The 16,282-nt window shown below is 59.1% G+C and overlaps 1 protein-coding gene across 5 annotated transcripts in view; it reads left to right on the top strand.

The window, feature by feature from the left end:
• Positions 1-152: 152 nt before the first annotated feature.
• The window catches only part of RNF123 (ring finger protein 123), a 27,677-nt gene continuing 11,547 nt past the window's right edge, over positions 153-16,282 (top strand). For 2 of the 5 annotated variants that reach the window (XR_012489560.1, XM_019723830.2), the window contains exons 1-26: positions 153-278; positions 1,782-1,899; positions 2,180-2,264; positions 4,889-4,968; positions 5,116-5,210; positions 5,608-5,662; positions 5,773-5,858; positions 6,132-6,218; positions 6,427-6,494; positions 6,673-6,798; positions 7,191-7,305; positions 7,389-7,493; positions 7,923-8,048; positions 8,158-8,250; positions 8,322-8,395; positions 9,145-9,262; positions 9,431-9,530; positions 9,738-9,799; positions 9,990-10,061; positions 10,285-10,405; positions 11,028-11,129; positions 12,676-12,782; positions 13,024-13,222; positions 13,575-13,720; positions 13,987-14,070; positions 14,818-14,925. Coding sequence is in view for 4 of the 5 variants with exons in the window: in XM_019723830.2 (XP_019579389.2) it covers positions 1,818-1,899; positions 2,180-2,264; positions 4,889-4,968; positions 5,116-5,210; positions 5,608-5,662; positions 5,773-5,858; positions 6,132-6,218; positions 6,427-6,494; positions 6,673-6,798; positions 7,191-7,305; positions 7,389-7,493; positions 7,923-8,048; positions 8,158-8,250; positions 8,322-8,395; positions 9,145-9,262; positions 9,431-9,530; positions 9,738-9,799; positions 9,990-10,061; positions 10,285-10,405; positions 11,028-11,129; positions 12,676-12,782; positions 13,024-13,222; positions 13,575-13,720; positions 13,987-14,070; positions 14,818-14,925 (2,496 nt within the window). In the remaining variant the exon portion in view is untranslated. The other 3 variants (XM_074312317.1, XM_019723833.2, XM_019723832.2) reach the window with 3 other exon arrangements.

The following is a 16,282-nucleotide window of genomic DNA, read 5'->3' as shown; positions in this document are numbered from 1 at the left end:
GTTAAGACATTGCGTTCCGACATGGCTGGGCTAGGAGCTCCTCCTGCGCAGGCGGTGGGTCAGGGGCTCCGGCGGTCTGGCGGGCGCGCACTCCGGCAAGGCAAAGGCCGGGAACAACCCGGCGGGAGTTGGCGAAGGTGGCGAGGGGGCCCCCTGGCGGAGGCCGATCGCTGGCCGATGCGCGTGCGCAGTGGACGCTCAGTTTGACCCCGGACGGGTGCCGTAGCCGAAAGGCTGGGCGGATGTTGTGAGCCGGGACTCAGCGGCCGAGGCTGGGGGTGAGTGAGGGGCGGCCCGGCTCCCAGCGGGGCGGATCCCCGCGCCTCCCCGCGCGGCCCCGGCCGATCCAGTGCGCGGGTGCTCCCCGCGCGGGGTTTGCAACCTGTGGTGCGGGGCTCTGGGCTGGAACTGGCCTGGAGGATTCTCCGGAGCTTGTGGCCGGGTGGGGGCGACTTGGGGGAGACATACGCTGCCCTCCGCGTCCTTGGGCTCCGAGATGGGGTCGGTTCTGTTTCGAGCCCGGATCGGCGGGGCTCGGCAGAATCGACGTGGGAGGGAGCCCCCGAGCAAAGTCAAGGTCTGCCTCTCACCTGGGTCCTCAGCACCTGACATCCGGAGTGGATGTCTGGAACGTTTACTGATCAGATGAGTGACCGCGTGTGATCTGTCCTGCACCTGCTCTGGTGGGAGAGGGGCAGCAGTCATGGACGCCCGCGGGGGGCGGCAGGGAGGGAGAGTCACCTTCCCCAGGGGCAAGCGTAGTTCAGACTGGGAATGGGCAAGGGTGTGCGATGGGAGCAGAGGACCTGTCTGGGGTGAGATAAGAGACTGCAGAGAAGGGAGTGCTGTCTAAACTAGTGCTAGAAGGCCAGGCTCTAGACCAGCGCCGTCTAGTCGAACTTTGTGTGATGATGGAAGTGTTCTATATTTTTTGGTGTCTAGTACTGTAACCATTAGCCACATGTGGCCACTGAATCCTTGAAATGTGACTAATATAACAGACATTAAATTTAAAGTTTTTTAAACTTTAAAAAGTTGCTACTGTGTTGGACAGCTTTAGACAAGGCTGGCACCAGCGACTTGGGGAAGCTTCTGAAGCAGCTGTTAGCAATACCCCCAGGAAGGATGAACAGCGATGGGAAGACCAATAGGCTTGCCAATGAGGACTGGACAAGGGTGGAGCTCTGATGGGTGGGAGGCAGTGTGTGTGAATGGGAGCAAGGCAACCTGCAGGCCTTTGGACAAGAGAAGGAAGGATCCTGGCGCTGAAGAAGGAGGCCCTGGGCTTGGGTGTCAAGCAGGACTTGGAGCTGGAGGTGGCACCTCGCCCTGGGATGACAGACGACAGTACTTGGGGCAGTGTGGTGTAGGGTTCTCTCTCCTGGATACGTGCTGGACCCAGGGTGGCTATGACTGCGAAGGACACAGGGGCTCTGCAGCTAGGCCACCTCACTCTGGATACTTTGGTCTGATTTTCCCGGGGTTGAGGCATTTAGTTGGGTTCAACAAACATATATCTGGCGCACCTGCTCTGTTGGGCCCTGTGCTGAGCACAGGGACATGGTGGGGCCCTGTCACATGGGCCTATCACATGGGGCCCCACATGTCCTCCCTCACTGTGCAGGAAGCTGGGAGCCCCTGCTTTCCTCTGCCCTGGGTTGGTATGTGTGTGAGTGTGCATGCACCTGGCCTGCTCCCGAGCCTTCCTGCTACCCTGGGGCTGAGGTCAGTGTGGGAGCCCTTCGCTGGCTTCATATAGACAGCCTTTGCCTCTGGCTCAGCCCTCAGGACCACTGGCTGCCCACAAGAGATGAAGGATGGCGTCCAAGGGGGCCGGCATGCCTTTCTCCCGCAAGAGCTATAGGCTGACTTCGGATGCTGAGAAATCCAAGGTTACAGGTAGGGGCTGGCAGGGCTGGGAGGAGGCTACTTGTGTTGAGGAAAGGAGAAGGAAGAGACAAAGGCGGCAAAGTCCCAGGTCCAGTGAGCCTTGGGCCTTGCTGCACCCCTGGACCTGTCAGCCAGCTCTTCTCCACCTGTTGCCATGGAGCAGTGCACCCTACATGACTGCGCCCCTGACCCCTGTGGCTGGTCTAGGACCAGGAGCCTTTGGGGCCAGCAGAGGCTGAGAGCTGGACTGACCATATGACCCTTCTCTCCCTTCTGACCTGTGATCCAGGCATCGTGCACGAAAAACTACTGAATGACTACCTGCACCGCATCTTTTCCTCTCCTGACCATGCACCTACCGCAGCCACCAGCAGGTATGGTCGGGTGGGTAGCCCTCCTCACTCTGATGGACCAGATCAAAGGCTGAAGGCTGCGTTGTGGGGAAGGGAGCCTGGGCTTTGGGTAGGCGGGCTTGGGTTCCCGCCGTTCCTGGCTATGAGACCTCCGGTCAGAGTCTGTCTTCTGGACTCCGCTTCTTCCTTTCCAATGTCAGTGCTAGTACCTTCCTTCTGAGGGAGTTGTGGGAGCTAGGGGGGTGGTGCCCGTTCAGCACTCAGCATAGTACCTCACACCTACTCCACATTCAGCATCCGGTGCCTTGTACGTCTGCCCACACCCCTCCCCACACTGGCCCTCTGTAGCCTCTGCCTGAATCTATGAAGTGCAGACACCAGTAGCCCTTTTCCCTTGCGAGTTTAATGCATTTAAGTTTAGTCTATATCAAAGTTACAAGTTTGCTTTAGCAGAAACTTAGAAGAAGAAAAAGCATCTGTCATCTCTTTATTTTAACATGACTATTTGAGCATGATTTTTTTTTTTCTGTTTTCTTTATCTCACAATGTATGTAGTTTGGACTATGCTGTATAGAAAAATTTTTTTTAATTAAAAAATTTTTTGTCACCGTCAGTCCTTTTTTAAAAAGAGGTTTTATTGAGGAATAATTGACATACAATAAACAGTATGTATTTAAAGTGTGCAATACAATGAGTTTTAATACGAATAACTTGTGAAACCATCACTACCATCAACATAATGGACATATCCCTCACCTCCAAAAGTATAATGACATTTAAATCCTGTTTTTGTCATCACACGGGAGCCCCTGAGTGTTTTCCTATGTTACAGATTGATCCTCATGGGCACTTTTTAGGGCCAGGGCTCAGCCCTTAGCCACGCCCTGGTTTGGAGGGGCTTTTGCTTCTGTAAACAATGCTGTGAGGATGGCCAGGGTTGTTGGAATTATGAGCTAGAGTATTAGAACTCCGGTCACTTTTAAGGGTATTGCTAAATTACTTATTGAAAGGGTCATACAAATCCTCCCTCCCTGCAGTGAGGCTTGTGTGTCCCCCTTGCCAGCCAGGGCTATTCTGTCTTTCACAATCTTTGCTCTCTGGGCAGGCACAAAGGGCAGCATTGTTGCCTGTTCCATGTAAGCGCCTGTTGTGGCCAGGGGGTTTCTACTTCTGGAGGGCTGCTGCCTACCTCCACCCCAAACCCAATCCTGGCCTGCTCCCAGGGCCATCTGATCCCTACTTCATGTGATACCAGAAATGGTCCTGCTGCCACTGGTGTTGTGGCTGCCAGGAGGGAGAGCAGGTGGCAGGGCCATGAGTCAGTGGTTGTGAGGATGGAGAACCCTGGGCTGGCACCTAGGCAGCCAAGAAAGGGCAGCCCCATGCTGGGTTTGGCCAGATGGGCAGCGCTGCAGGCCCTTGGAGAAGCTGAGTCTCAGGCCGCCCTCTCACAGCTGCTCTTGAGAGCAGGCACAAGCCTCCAGCAGCCGTCCCAAGTGCGGGCCATGAAAAGCTGTTGCGGAAGCCTCCTTCTCCTCGGGCCGTTGGGGTGCTCATAGATGAGGCTGGCTGCAGCCTTCAACATTGATGGCTGAGCACTCAGTGTATGGCCACCACCTGGCCTTGGTCTGGGGCCCAGTAGGAGTGGGGAGGAGGCTTGGTACGTCTCCACCTGCTGTAGCTCAGGGTCAGTGGTAGCTCACAGCAGGGGAGCATGCGGTCCCTGAGCCTGAGTTGAAGCTACTTTGCCAGAGAATCAGTGCTTTGGCCCATCTACATCCCCTTCCAGATCTACTCTCCAGGCAGATGAAAGGGGTAGGAGCTGGGATTAGAGGTGGAAGAGCAGATACTGGCAGCCTGTGGGCTGGTTCCAGATGGGCATCGAGCCTCTGCTCTGCCTGAGCCATGCTAGTTTCCACCACTCCATTCCCTGCTATTCTTAGTGCTGAACTCAGGGCAGACTGGCCAACATTAGACAGAGCCCTTTATCTGGGCATGTGTGCTGGGAGGATGAAGGGGCCGCTCAGGCAGATTGGCCCCTTTGGCTGGGGCAGGTGGCCAATAGGTGGTCCATGTGCTCTCCTGGCCTGTACAGGTGGGTATAGGATAGAGCCAGGCAGCAGCTCAGAGGGCTGGGCCCTTGATGCTGCCAGGACATGTCTGATTCAACACACAGATTTCCCTGGCTGGGTGGTGGGGAGACCGGAAGGCCTGGGGTCCGGGGCTGGACTAGCTGGCCTTGGTCTGACCACCTTGGGGACTGGCATTTCTCCCAGCTTTCCTTTCCCAGGTATAATCAACACAACAACCTTGGAGAGCGGGCAGGTTGTGGGCTATGCAGGGAGCACACATGAGTCCCTGGAGTCTTCACAGATTCTCTGCCATACCGCTGTTCCTTTCTACAGATGAGGGAATTAAGGCTTAGAGAGGGCTCTTCTTTTTTTTGAACAGTCCTGAGGTACACCAAATTGGACTAGTCATAGGTTTCAGTTTAATACATAATCTAGCCTTCTGACCCCAGCATGCCGAAATTTAGGACTAAGCACCCAAAGCTCAGGGGAAAGGGAGTAGGAGAGGGGGTTAGTGTCATCTAGGGGCTGGTTTCAAGGACTTTTGGGCCCCTCGCAGCCTCTCGCTCTCCCCAGGAAACCGCTGAACTTCCAGAAACTGCCAGAGCATCTGGACCAGCTGTTACAGGTGGACGATGAGGATGAGGAGAGCCAGGGTACGTGGCAGTTCCTGGAATGGGATTGGAGGTGCCAGGGCTGGACCCTGGTGTCGTGGGGGCTGCCCTGGTGAGATCAGTGTACTCTGTGCATTTTGTCAGACCCTGTGCCCTGCCCGACCCCACACCCACCTCTCCTCTTTTCAGGACAGGTTGAAGGGCGGCTTGGCCCATCCACTGTGGTCCTGGACCACACAGGTGGCTTCGAGGGGCTTCTCCTGGTGGATGATGACCTCCTGGGGGTGAGTGAGGGCAAGGCGTGGGGCCCCAGGTCCAAGCCCCTCCTGACACAGCCCTAAGCTTTTCCTGATGTGGCCCTGGTGTCCTTACCTTTCTTGATGGGTCTGTAGCCACAAGTCTCTCCTGAAGTGGCCCATTGAGCCCTCAGCTCCCAACCCCCCCTGACATAGCCCTGAACCCCTTTTGGTGGACCTCCAGCCCCAAGCTCTTCCTAGCCTAGCCGTGAGCCCCTCCTGTCATGCCCCTGGCCCAGAGTCCCTGCTGCCACAGGCCTAGGCCCTCCCACCCTGTGATAGGCACAAGCCACCAAGGCAAGCTAAGTGGGGGTGGGGCCGTTCTCCCTTGGGGAGGCACTTCGTGTGCCTGGGAGGAGGCTCAGCGCCCCTGCCCTTCACCCAGGTGATTGGACACAGCAACTTTGGCACCATCCGCTCCACCACATGCGTGTACAAAGGTGAGACCGTGCCCCTCTGTGGCGCAGGGGGTCGGGAGGAATCGAGAGCCCTGGCCTGAGGTATGAGGTGGTCTCTATTTACCTGCTGGGCCTGACTTGGCTTTTTCCAGGGAAATGGGTCTACGAGGTGCTCATCTCCTCCCAGGGGCTCATGCAGATCGGCTGGTGCACCATCAACTGTCGCTTCAATCAGGAGGTACATGGTGGAGGGAAGTGGCCCTCCCAGGGAGCACGCCTGCCGCCCCCCAGCTGCGTAAGGTCTGCTCAGGACCCTCCCCCGACTGCCCTCCGGAGGAGGAATGTGTCCCACCCCTGCCCGGAGCAAGCCAGCCTGAAAAACAACCCTCGCTCCTTCCCTCAGAGCATCAGCCCCCTTCTCTAGAGCCCTGTGGGTCCCAGGTTGGTGGCTGGAGGGCTCTGGCCCTGCCCCTGTCCACCTCCCCGGGACTTCACAGACCTTCCTCCCTAGGAGGGAGTTGGAGACACACACAACTCCTATGCTTATGACGGCAACCGTGTGCGCAAGTGGAATGTGACCACGACGAATTACGGAAAGGTGAGGGCCGAGCCCCCAGTGGCACCTGCCTCATATCCTTCCCCACAGCTTGGCAGGACCACTGGGCCGCCATGAGGGAGGGGGCAGGGACTCAGGTCCTCTGTACTTGGGCCCGTGTCCCCTGGGTGGTAGTGGAGACACAGCGCAAGGCGCAGAGCGGGCAGGCTGCCGGGCTTCTGCACGTCTGTAAGGCCTCCTTCCCTGGCAGGCGTGGGCAGCAGGGGACATCGTGAGCTGCCTGATCGACCTGGACGATGGCACTCTGTCCTTCTCCCTGTGAGTCTTGGGCCTCTCTCCATAGGCCTAGCCTTGGGGACCTCCCCGGCTGCCCTGTTTCCCAGTCCCTGGACAGGGGTAGCCTGAGGGTGGACAGCCCCAACAGGGGCCTGCTCACTGTCCTGTGTTGACCACGTTTTTCTTAGCACTGGCTCACAGGTCCTCCCTTCTGCTCCAGGAATGGCGTGTCACTGGGCACGGCCTTTGAGGACTTATCCAGGGGCCCGGGCATGGCCTACTTCCCAGCCATCAGCCTCTCCTTCAAGGAGTCCGTGGCCTTCAACTTCGGCAGCCGTCCCCTACGATATCCTTTTGGGGAAGAAGGCTATGGGGCTGCTTGGAAAGTCTTGGGAAAGCTGAGATGGGGGCTCCCTGCCCCAGGAGCTCTGTGGGCTGTTGGTGGGCTGTGGCTGTCTCAAGGAGTGAGTAGGGTACAGCTTTGGTGGGTGCCGAGGACAGCAGTTCCTGCAGCACCTTTGTAAGTGGGTATCATTATTATCTCCATTGAACAGATGAAGGGCACAAAGTGACAAAAGAAGTGTCACCCCACAGACAGTAAGTGGGAGTGTGATGCAAAGCAGGCCGCCTGATTGCTCAGCCCTGCCCTGGAGCCCAGGCCCCTCCTCAGAGCTCAGTGGGGAGGGGCGGGTGTGTCTGAGCCACAGGTCCAGTCGTGCTGGCTTAACTCTGTGGCACCTACCCAGTGGCGGGCTACCGGCCCCTGCAGGACCCACCGCACACTGACCTGGTGCGGGCACAGAAGTTGCTGGGCTGCTTCCGGGCAGTGCTCAGTGTGGAGCTGGACCCCGTGGTGAGCCAGGGTCTGGGCCGGGGAGCTGGGCCCCTTCTCCCACCCTCTGCCCCTCACAGTCTTCTTTCCTTCCCCGGGCACAGGAAGGGCGGCTGGTGGAGAAGGAGAGCTCCGAGTGGCAGTTGCAGGGCCAGCCCACTGTCCTGCTCACACTGGCCCACATCTTCCATCGCTTCGCGCCGCTCCTGGTGAGGGGACATTAGGGAGGGGAAGAGGCAGGCCATGGTGAAAGCGCCTGTGCTAGGGGCTGGGCTGCTGAGGTGTGTGAGGTCCACACCTTCACCTGGCAGGGGCCCCCCATAACCAGCGCCCTCAGACCTCAAGGATGTCAGCCAGCAAAGGAGGAGATGCTTCCAGCTGAGGGTCTCAGGGGATGTCCTAGAAAGAAAATTGGGAGGTAATGACATCACAGGCCAAGGGAACTGCATGTTCAGAGCCCAAGAGGGGTTGTGGGGCAGTGTCTCAGTCAGACCCCAGAAGGGTTCATCTATGTCTTAGGGCTGCTTGAGGGAACCCATAGATCCACCTGTGCCTGTGGCCTTAGCCATGTGCCAGGGCAGGGGTGCCCTGAGTAGGACAGAAGGCCACCACCTCACCAGTGCCCGCCCTTGGTGCAGCGCAAGGTGTACCTGGTGGAGGCTGTGCTCATGAGCTTCCTGCTGGGAGTCGTGGAGGCGGGCACCCCCGCACAGGCGCAGTCGGTTGTGCACCAGATCCTGGACCTACTGTGGCTCTTCATGGAGGTGAGGCTCTTGACCTCAGGCTTAGGCCAGGTTGTCAGGCCCCACTGACGGAGGGTCTTGCAAATGGCCGTCTCAGAGCCTGGTAGGTGCAGCCGGCATCTCTCCCCAGGACTACGAGGTACACGACTGCCTCAAGCAACTGATGATGTCCCTGCTGCGTCTGTACCGGTTCTCGCCCATCGTCCCAGACCTGAGCCTACAGGTGGGCACTCGTGACACTGTCCTGAGCCCCTCGGGCCTGACCCGCCCCCTCTGAGCATCTCCTTCCCACAGATCCACTACCTGCGGCTCACCGTCACCATCCTGAGGCATGACAAGTCACGCAAGTTTCTGCTGAGCAACGTCCTGTATCCTCCCCTGGCTGCCAGACAGGCCAGCTGTAGTGCCCTGTAGGGACAGCAGAGGCCAGGGAGGGCAGTGTGCGTCTGGCCAGGGTCCCCAGAGAGGCTCAGGAGGACAGAGCCACCCAGTAGTCCTTGTTCCAGGACAAGCCCTCCCAGCACCTTCTCTACAAAGCAGGGAGGGTAGGACAGAGGCCCAGGCCACTGGCCAGCCTGAGCAGGGACTTCCAGATGGGTTACATGGAGGTGCAGGGGTGCCACCAGGGCCCTTTTATCTGTGTTCCACAGTGGGGGGTTCCTACGAGATCTAGGAGTCAGCCCTTCCTGCTTCCCCAAAATGTCGAGGATGCGTGAAGAGAACTTTGGGCCCCAGGCTGGGAAGCCTGTGCTAGTAGCTGTCTTTTCTCTCCATCTTCCCTCCCTCTGGGGTCTTCAACCTCCAGTGGGCAGAAACAAAGCTGGGAGACGGAGAGACCACCTGGCCCTCTCTCCAGCCTGTCCCACAGTCACCTGTCCCAGTGACAAGCCTTCACTGTGCACTTGCTGGGGACCAGGCTTGGTGGGCTTGTTGGCACAGGTCTCCTTGGGGTCATGTGGGTTGGGGAGACAGGCACATTGCAGCAGTGGCGCCTGCGCGGTGGGAGTGCTGTGGTGGGCACATGCGGAGGGAGGAGGGTTTCGGCGGGGCTTCCCGGGAGGTCTGCAGGGGTGTGGGTGCCCCTCGGTGGATGGAGCTCTGCCTTAATGAGCACCAGTTTCGACGTGCTCCGGTCCGCGGTCTTCTTTTACATCAAGTGCCCGCTGCGTGTGGAGGAGGCCGGCCTGCAGGAGCTCATCCCCACCACTTGGTGGCCCCACCGCTCCAGCAGGGAGGTGGGTGGACGGGGAGGGGTGGCGGCTTAGAGTGAGGGCCCGCCCAGGGTGTCTGAGCCCCGGCACACAGCAGTGAAGCCCCTTCCTCAGCCCGGGCCTGAGGCTGGCATAGTGGGTGGGGTCAGTCCGGGCTGAGCCCTGCTGCCTTCCCTCCCTGCCCCTGCATAGGGCAAAGATGGAAAGGAGGCGAAGGATGAGACGGCAGAGGAGCGGCTGCGGCGGCGTGCCTACGAGCGCGGCTGCCAGAGGCTGAAGAAGCGCATTGAAGGTCCGGCCTGCCTGGGCACTGGGGGGTGGCTGGAGGATTGTGTGCATGTGTAGTTGGGGGTGCTTGGTAGTGACCATGCCGAGGCTGGGCTCAGGGACCCCTGGCGGTGAAGCCCTATCCAAACCTGCCCCGCCTCCTGTCTCTGGGAGCCTGAGGGCAAGGCCCCGTGGAAGAGGGCTCAGTGTGGTATTCCCCACCCCACCCCAGTGGTGGAAGACCTGCAGGTCCAGATCCTGAAGCTGCTGTTGAACAATAAAGACGACAATGGGGTGAGTGACTCCCAGACCCCTGTGTGGGTCCCTGGTGGGGCGGGGGGCTATACTGGGCCTTGCTCAAGACCCAGAGGGCAAGGCTGGCTTAGGTTCCCCTGGCAGGGTCCAGGCTCAGGCAGGGCCTTGAGCTAGTCAGTCGGGCCAGCATCCTCAGCTCATCGCAGCTTCATTTTTCCTTCCCCTGAAGGGTGAAGCTTCTAGGTACATCTTCCTGACCAAGTTCCGAAAGTTTCTGCAAGAGAATGCCAGTGGCCGGGGGGTAGGTGTCTATCCGGCCAGTGCACCGTGGGCCCCTGGCTGTGTTCCAGGGTCTGCACCCTGGGCTTCTAGCTCCTTCCAGCCTGCCATGTCCCTGCCTAGCCCTGCTCCTCTGCTGCCCTGCCCTCCCTGCCCAGCCCAGGGTCCTGGGGCCGAGCCTTGGATGAGGAGTGGGCTGGGCTCTGGGCTGGCACAGATGCATGTCTTACACCCTGTGCCCACAGAACATGCCCTTGCTCTGCCCCCCTGAGTACATGGTCTGCTTCTTGCACCGGCTGATCTCTGCCCTGCGTTACTACTGGGATGAGTACAAGGGTTCGAACCCCCACGCCTCCTTCAGTGAGGGTGAGTGGGGCCAGGACCTCCAGTCTAGAGGCTGAGCACAGCTGGGCACAGGGAGGCCCGAGGCTTGGCTTGGGGTGGGGGTAACTGCCCAGGCTGCCTGCCCAGTTGAGTCCTAGCCCCCACACAGGCAGCTTTTCTATTGGGGCCGCAGGAGCCCTGCACTCGTGGACTGCCGAGCCCAGGCCTGTGCTGACTGTCCCGTAGGCGCCTTTCATCCGTCCCAGCCCACCCAGCCTCCTGTGTAGTCCTTTGTAGGGGTGCCTCGGGTGGGCTCTGAGGTGCGGGGGCCCTGTGTTTGTATGGGAAAGAGTCCTCGAGGGTCAGGGGGAGCCTAACGTGTCCTGGATTGGGGGATACCCCATAGGGCTGAGCTAGGGATCTCGTTTTCCTCTGAGCAACTCACAGCCAAGAAAGCCCCGCCTCCTTCATCCTATGTTGTGCAGTTGCTGGCACTGACCTGGCGTGGGGGAGGGTGGGGGAGGTAGGATAGGCCACTCTGCATGTCTGTGTGGATATGTGGCCAAGGCCCGGTCTCCTCTGCGAGGCCATGGGAGAGGGCTGGCCTCTGGGGGGTCTTCCTTCAGGGCTTTGACTGATGGCCTGGCCTCCCAACTCCTCGCAGAGGCCTATATCCCGCCCCAGGTCTTCTATAACGGCAAGGTGGACTACTTCGACCTGCAGCGCCTTGGAGGCCTCCTCTCGCACCTTCGGAAAACCCTCAAAGGTGCGTTCCAGCCGGTGGGCAGTGAGCGTGTCAGGGCATTGTGGGCGGCAGTCCCTGAGCCAGCACTGCCATGAGTGCTGTGCTAACCTGTGCCCAGCAGAGGGCGCCCAAGTATCGACCTGCTCTCCAGGAGATGCTGATTGCCCACTTGGCTTCTGGTTTTGGGTCCAGCCATCCCTTTCCTTGACCACCCACCCCAGGGGACGTCTGGGAGCGCTGTAATGAAATGGGGGAAGGTGGGGTGACAGTGGGGGGGGTCACGGGATCTTGGTGAGGTCGCGGGTGCTGGAGGGGTGTGTATACACTTGCTGCCTGAACTGTTTGTAAGGATGAACACAAACGTCTCTAGGCAAAGGGCTGAGAGCACAGCGCAAGCAAGGACAGGGACGCCAGAAAGGGCCCAGCAAGGCCTGGAGACGGAAAGCAGCTAGTGTGATGGAGGAAATGCAAGAGAGCAATGGGCAATGAGGCCAAGGGCAGAGTCTGCAGGCTACAAGGCAGGTGCAGGCTCATTCCAGGGTCGGAGAGTGAGGTCGGGGGTCTGTGTTGTAAGACGCTCCCTCTGGCTGCTGAGGTGCGTAGAATGGGGTGTGAGGGTGAGGGCCAAGAAAGGAAACGGGGTGTCCAGTTGTCTAGGCAACAGAGAAGGTAGGGAGAGGGCACGGGTGAAGGGGAGGAGTGAAAGATGACCCCAGGCTTCTTGCCAAAGGCTGTGGGGATGGGGCAGCGTCAGGGAGAGGGGCTTCAGAAAGAGGCTAAGATGACAAGTTCGGTGCATTGGAGGTGCCTGGGGATACAGCCAGGACCAAGGCCTGGTCTGGAGGCAGAGGTGGTGTGCTCAGCTTTCAGTGTAGAGGCAGGAACAAACCTACAGTGAGGCCTGGACCCCCTGGGGGGTGCAAAGTGAGGTGAGCAGAGACCGAGGCAGCCCTGGAGCACCGTTTGTTTATACCGTGTTTCCCCGAAAATAAGACCCAGCCGGACAATCAGCTCTAATGTGTCTTTTGGAGCAAAAATTAATGTAAGACCCGGTCTTATTTTATTATAACATAAGACCGGGTCTTATGTAATGTAATATAATGTAATGTAAAACCGGGTCGTATATAATATAATATAATACAATATAATACAATACAATATAATATATCAGGTCTTATATTTATTTTTGCTCCAAAAGACACATTAGAGCTGATGGTCTGGCTAGGTCTTATTTTTGGGGAAACACAGTAGGGCAGGACAGGAGGAAGTGACAGAGCAGTCAGAGAAGCAGGGAGGTCCCTGCAGGGTGTGACAAAGACAGAGGGACTGGCAGGGAGGTTTATGAGGGGGATGCCTCCTGCTACCAGGTCCCTGCGAAACAAAGGGCCCTGGGATGCAGAGTGAGGGCTGCTGGAGTAAGTGGCAGGGTGAGGCCCAGGCCCAGTGGTAAATGGGGCCCTGTGAGACCTCCTGCCCAGCCCGCGGTGCTCTCTCACCGTCCTGGGCAGCTCCACCGTTACCTCCCGTCCCTCTGCTAGCCTGAGTGCCCTCTTGCCATTCTTCCCAGATGATCTTGCCTCCAAGGCCAACATCCTGATCGATCCCCTGGAGCTCCAGGCGGCCACCATGGATGACCTGGACGAGGACGAGGAGCCAGACCCAGCTGCGGCCCAGGTGCCGCGGTAGGGGCAGGCAGTGGGCTGAGTGTTGGGCTGTCCCGCTCATAAGAGCAGGGGTGTCACGCAGGGCCATACCCCCTCCACGCAGGCAAGGAGCTTCTCACCAGGCAGGCGCCCTTGCTGTTGGTGGAGGCACGAGCCTTCCCATCCATTCCCAGCCCCAGGAATCAAGGGAGCCCTAAGTGGGTTGGGTCCTGGGGAGCTGAGTGGCGTCTGGCCTCCTCTCTCCACCACAGCGCCCCATGCAGGCCCTGGCCATTGGGGGCGCGCTGCCCCTGCCCCGGCCCGGCTGGCTCAGCTCGCCAACCCTGGGCCGAGCCAACCGCTTCCTCAGCACAGCGGCTGTGAGTCTGATGACCCCACGGCGGCCTCTGAGCACCTCGGAGAAAGTGAAGGTCCGCACGCTGAGTGCCGAGCAGAGGACCCGGGAGGACAGTAGGTGCCCATCAGGGCCAGGCCTGGCATCAAAGGGTTCTTCTACCATGTACAACCCCCCTCCCTGGGCAAAGCCAGGATGCACTCCCATCCTCCCGGTCCTGTGGCCTGGCACTCTCAAGGGCGTGGGAAGTACACTCTGCGGGCAGGAAATCGATGCTGCAGAAATAAGTCCTGGAGCCGCAGGACCTTGCCCAGCCCCTCCCCGGTGCTGTCCCTGCAGGTCCCTCCTTGGGCCCAGGCTGGGGGAGAGGGCTTCCTTCTCCTGCTGTGAGGCCAATCCTGGCCCCACAGGCCTAGGAGAGAACTGGAATGGCCCCGCCCCTGACCCTGCCCTTCCCCCATTCCCTAGTCGAGGGCAGCCACTGGAATGAGGGCCTGCTGCTGGGACGGCCCCCCGAGGAGCCAGAGCAGCCCCTCACTGAGAATTCCCTGCTGGAGGTCCTGGACGGCGCCATCATGATGTACAACCTCAGCGTTCACCAGCAGCTGGGCAAGGTGTACTGTTGGTCCAGCACATGCATGGGTGCATGCGTGGGTGTGTGTGTGCCCACACGTGACCCAGGTCTGCATGTGGGCATGTGCCACAGCAAGACTGACTCCTGTCAGTGCTTTTTAGGCCACACCTGGCTGACTTTTGGGGGAGGGGGCTGTCTTGGGCCTGAGGTCGGGAGCTTGGCAGGGCTGGTGTCCAGGCTGGGTCCAGAGAAATGTGGGTGAGGTGCCCAAGGGTCACCATGAACATGTGGTGTCCGTTGCTCTAGATGGTGGGTGTGTCCGATGATGTCAATGAGTATGCGATGGCCCTGAGGGACACGGAGGACAAGCTCCGCCGATGCCCGAAGCGGGTAAGGCCTGGACAGGCAGGCGGTTCTTTGAGAGGGAGGAGTAGGGCAGAGGGGAAGCTTCCCCACTTGGGGTCCCCAGGGCAATCCACAGAGGAAATCTGGCCTGGTCTGCCCCTCCCTGTGGGGGTTGCGCCAGCAATTCTTCCTGTCCCCACCCCCACCCTGGCCACACATCAGTGAGAAGGGGGCTGAGCCCCATCAACCAGCCGAGGCGTGTGCCAGGGTGCCCACCTCCAGCCCGCTAAGCGCTGATGCGTACCCACTGTCCTCATCAATTATGGATTCGACCCTGAGTGCTTCCTTGGCCCTTGCAGAGTCAGCAGGAAGCAGAGCCTGGCTCCCCCACTCCCCTGGAGCCTTCCTCCTGTAGCTCTCCTGTCCTGGGGAGCAGGGCTGCCTGGGCTGGCTGCCTGCCCCCAGCTGTAAACAGAGCCCCCGGCTTGGCCAGGGCCAGAGCAGCTACCGGAGCTGCAGCTCACTATGGAGGCCCTGGGGTGTCCGGCCAGGGGCTCACAGACCCCCAGCTGCATCGCTTCCACATTCTGAAGGGAGGACCATAGCCCTGAGGCTTGCTCAGGCTCACCAGCAGTTCAGAGGCAGAAGAGGGGTTTGAAGGGTGGGACCAGGTCTGCCCAATCCTTTGCCTGCCCCTGGCACCAGTGGGGCCCCCACAAGGCTGCGTGGGGAAGGCAGGATGGGTCTGGATGTGGGGTCATGTCCTGATTGTCCTTTCTCCTTGGGTGACAGAGGAATGACATCCTTGTGGAGTTGACCAAGAGCCAGAAAGTCTTCTCAGAAAAGCTGGACCACTTGAGTCGCCGTCTTGCCTGGGTCCATGCCACCGTCTACTCCCAGGTGAGCAGGTGTGGCCTTGGCCAGTGGCTGCTGCTCTCCCCAGTGTCACTGGCTAGTCACAGACTGGGCAGGGCTGTGCCGGCCCCTTGACGCTGCCTGCTGCCCCAGGCCTCTGGCACACAGGTGCCCCCTCCCGACACCTCCTCCGCCTGCCACCCCACGCCGCATGTGCTGAACCTCTCATGACCCATGAACTTGAGTAGATGCCAGTTTAGAGCTCCCAGTTCCCCTCCAGCTCGTACACTCTCCCTTTGAGGAACAGAATAGAATCTGCCTCTACGTGCCTCCCCTTCTACCTGCCCTCCTCTCAGTTTCTTGACACTCCCCCACACAACTCTCCCCTCCCAGTGCCTCCGGGCTCCATGGCCTCCCCTGAATCTCGCCCTTGCTCTTTACATCTCCTGTCACACTCACCTCCCACCCTTGCTGCCACTGGCTTGTTCCCCACTCACTCATTCATTCAATAGCATGTTCCCAGAGCCTGGAGTGTGCCAGGTGCCATCCTGACACTAGGGACACTCAGTAGCGAACCAGAAGGATGAGCCTCTGCCCTCCCAGTCAGCCTTTGGACGGACAGACGTGCGCTCCCTCCGACCATACTCTGACCGCCCCTGCAGGCCCTCTGGACTTGCTTCCTCTCCCTCCGTGTCCTGACACCTCTTTCCCACTCATGAGTACCCTGGCACACTCCCCAGGTACCCACATCAGGGCATCTGTCCACCTGCTCGGGCAGGCCTGCCCCGTAACTGGGTGATCGAGGCCCTTGGTGCCCGTCTCTACCTGCCGCCCCTACTTGCTCTTTCTCCTGGCGGCCCCTCCCTAAGTCAACCTGCCCCAGCTTTACCCCCTCCTTTCTCTTGCAGCAGACCACCTGCCTCCAGCCCCGCGATGGTCACTGTCAGGGTACTTCGTGTTCCCACCACCGGGATTTCATGCCTGTCCCCCTCCCTACGCAATCTTGTCACCCCTTCCCACACCACCCTCCTAGGAACCTCACCTTCCCATCTCTATACCTTTTTCTTCCTTTTAAATTGTGATAAAATATGCATAACATAAAATTCACCATCTTAAGTATTTTTTAAAGTTGTGGTGAAATACAACGTATAACTTAACGTCTTAATCTCTTTAATGCACAGTTCAGTCGTGTTAAATATATTCACATTGTTGTGAGACAGGTCTCCAGAACTTTTTCATCTTCCCAAACTGAAACGTACACCCATTTACTCTCCATTCGCCCCTCCCCCAGCCCCTGGCAACCACCATTCTACTTTCTATCTCTCTGAATTTGACTGCTCTAGGTACCTCATTCAAGGGGCATCAGACACAGTATTAGTCTTTTTGTCGCGTGCTTACTTGA

Source organism: Rhinolophus sinicus, linkage group LG10 (assembly GCF_036562045.2).
Source record: "Rhinolophus sinicus isolate RSC01 linkage group LG10, ASM3656204v1, whole genome shotgun sequence".
In the NCBI taxonomy this organism is placed as follows: Eukaryota; Metazoa; Chordata; class Mammalia; order Chiroptera; family Rhinolophidae; genus Rhinolophus; species Rhinolophus sinicus.
Note: the sequence above shows the minus strand (reverse complement) of the source record. Positions and strands in the feature narration are given on the sequence as shown.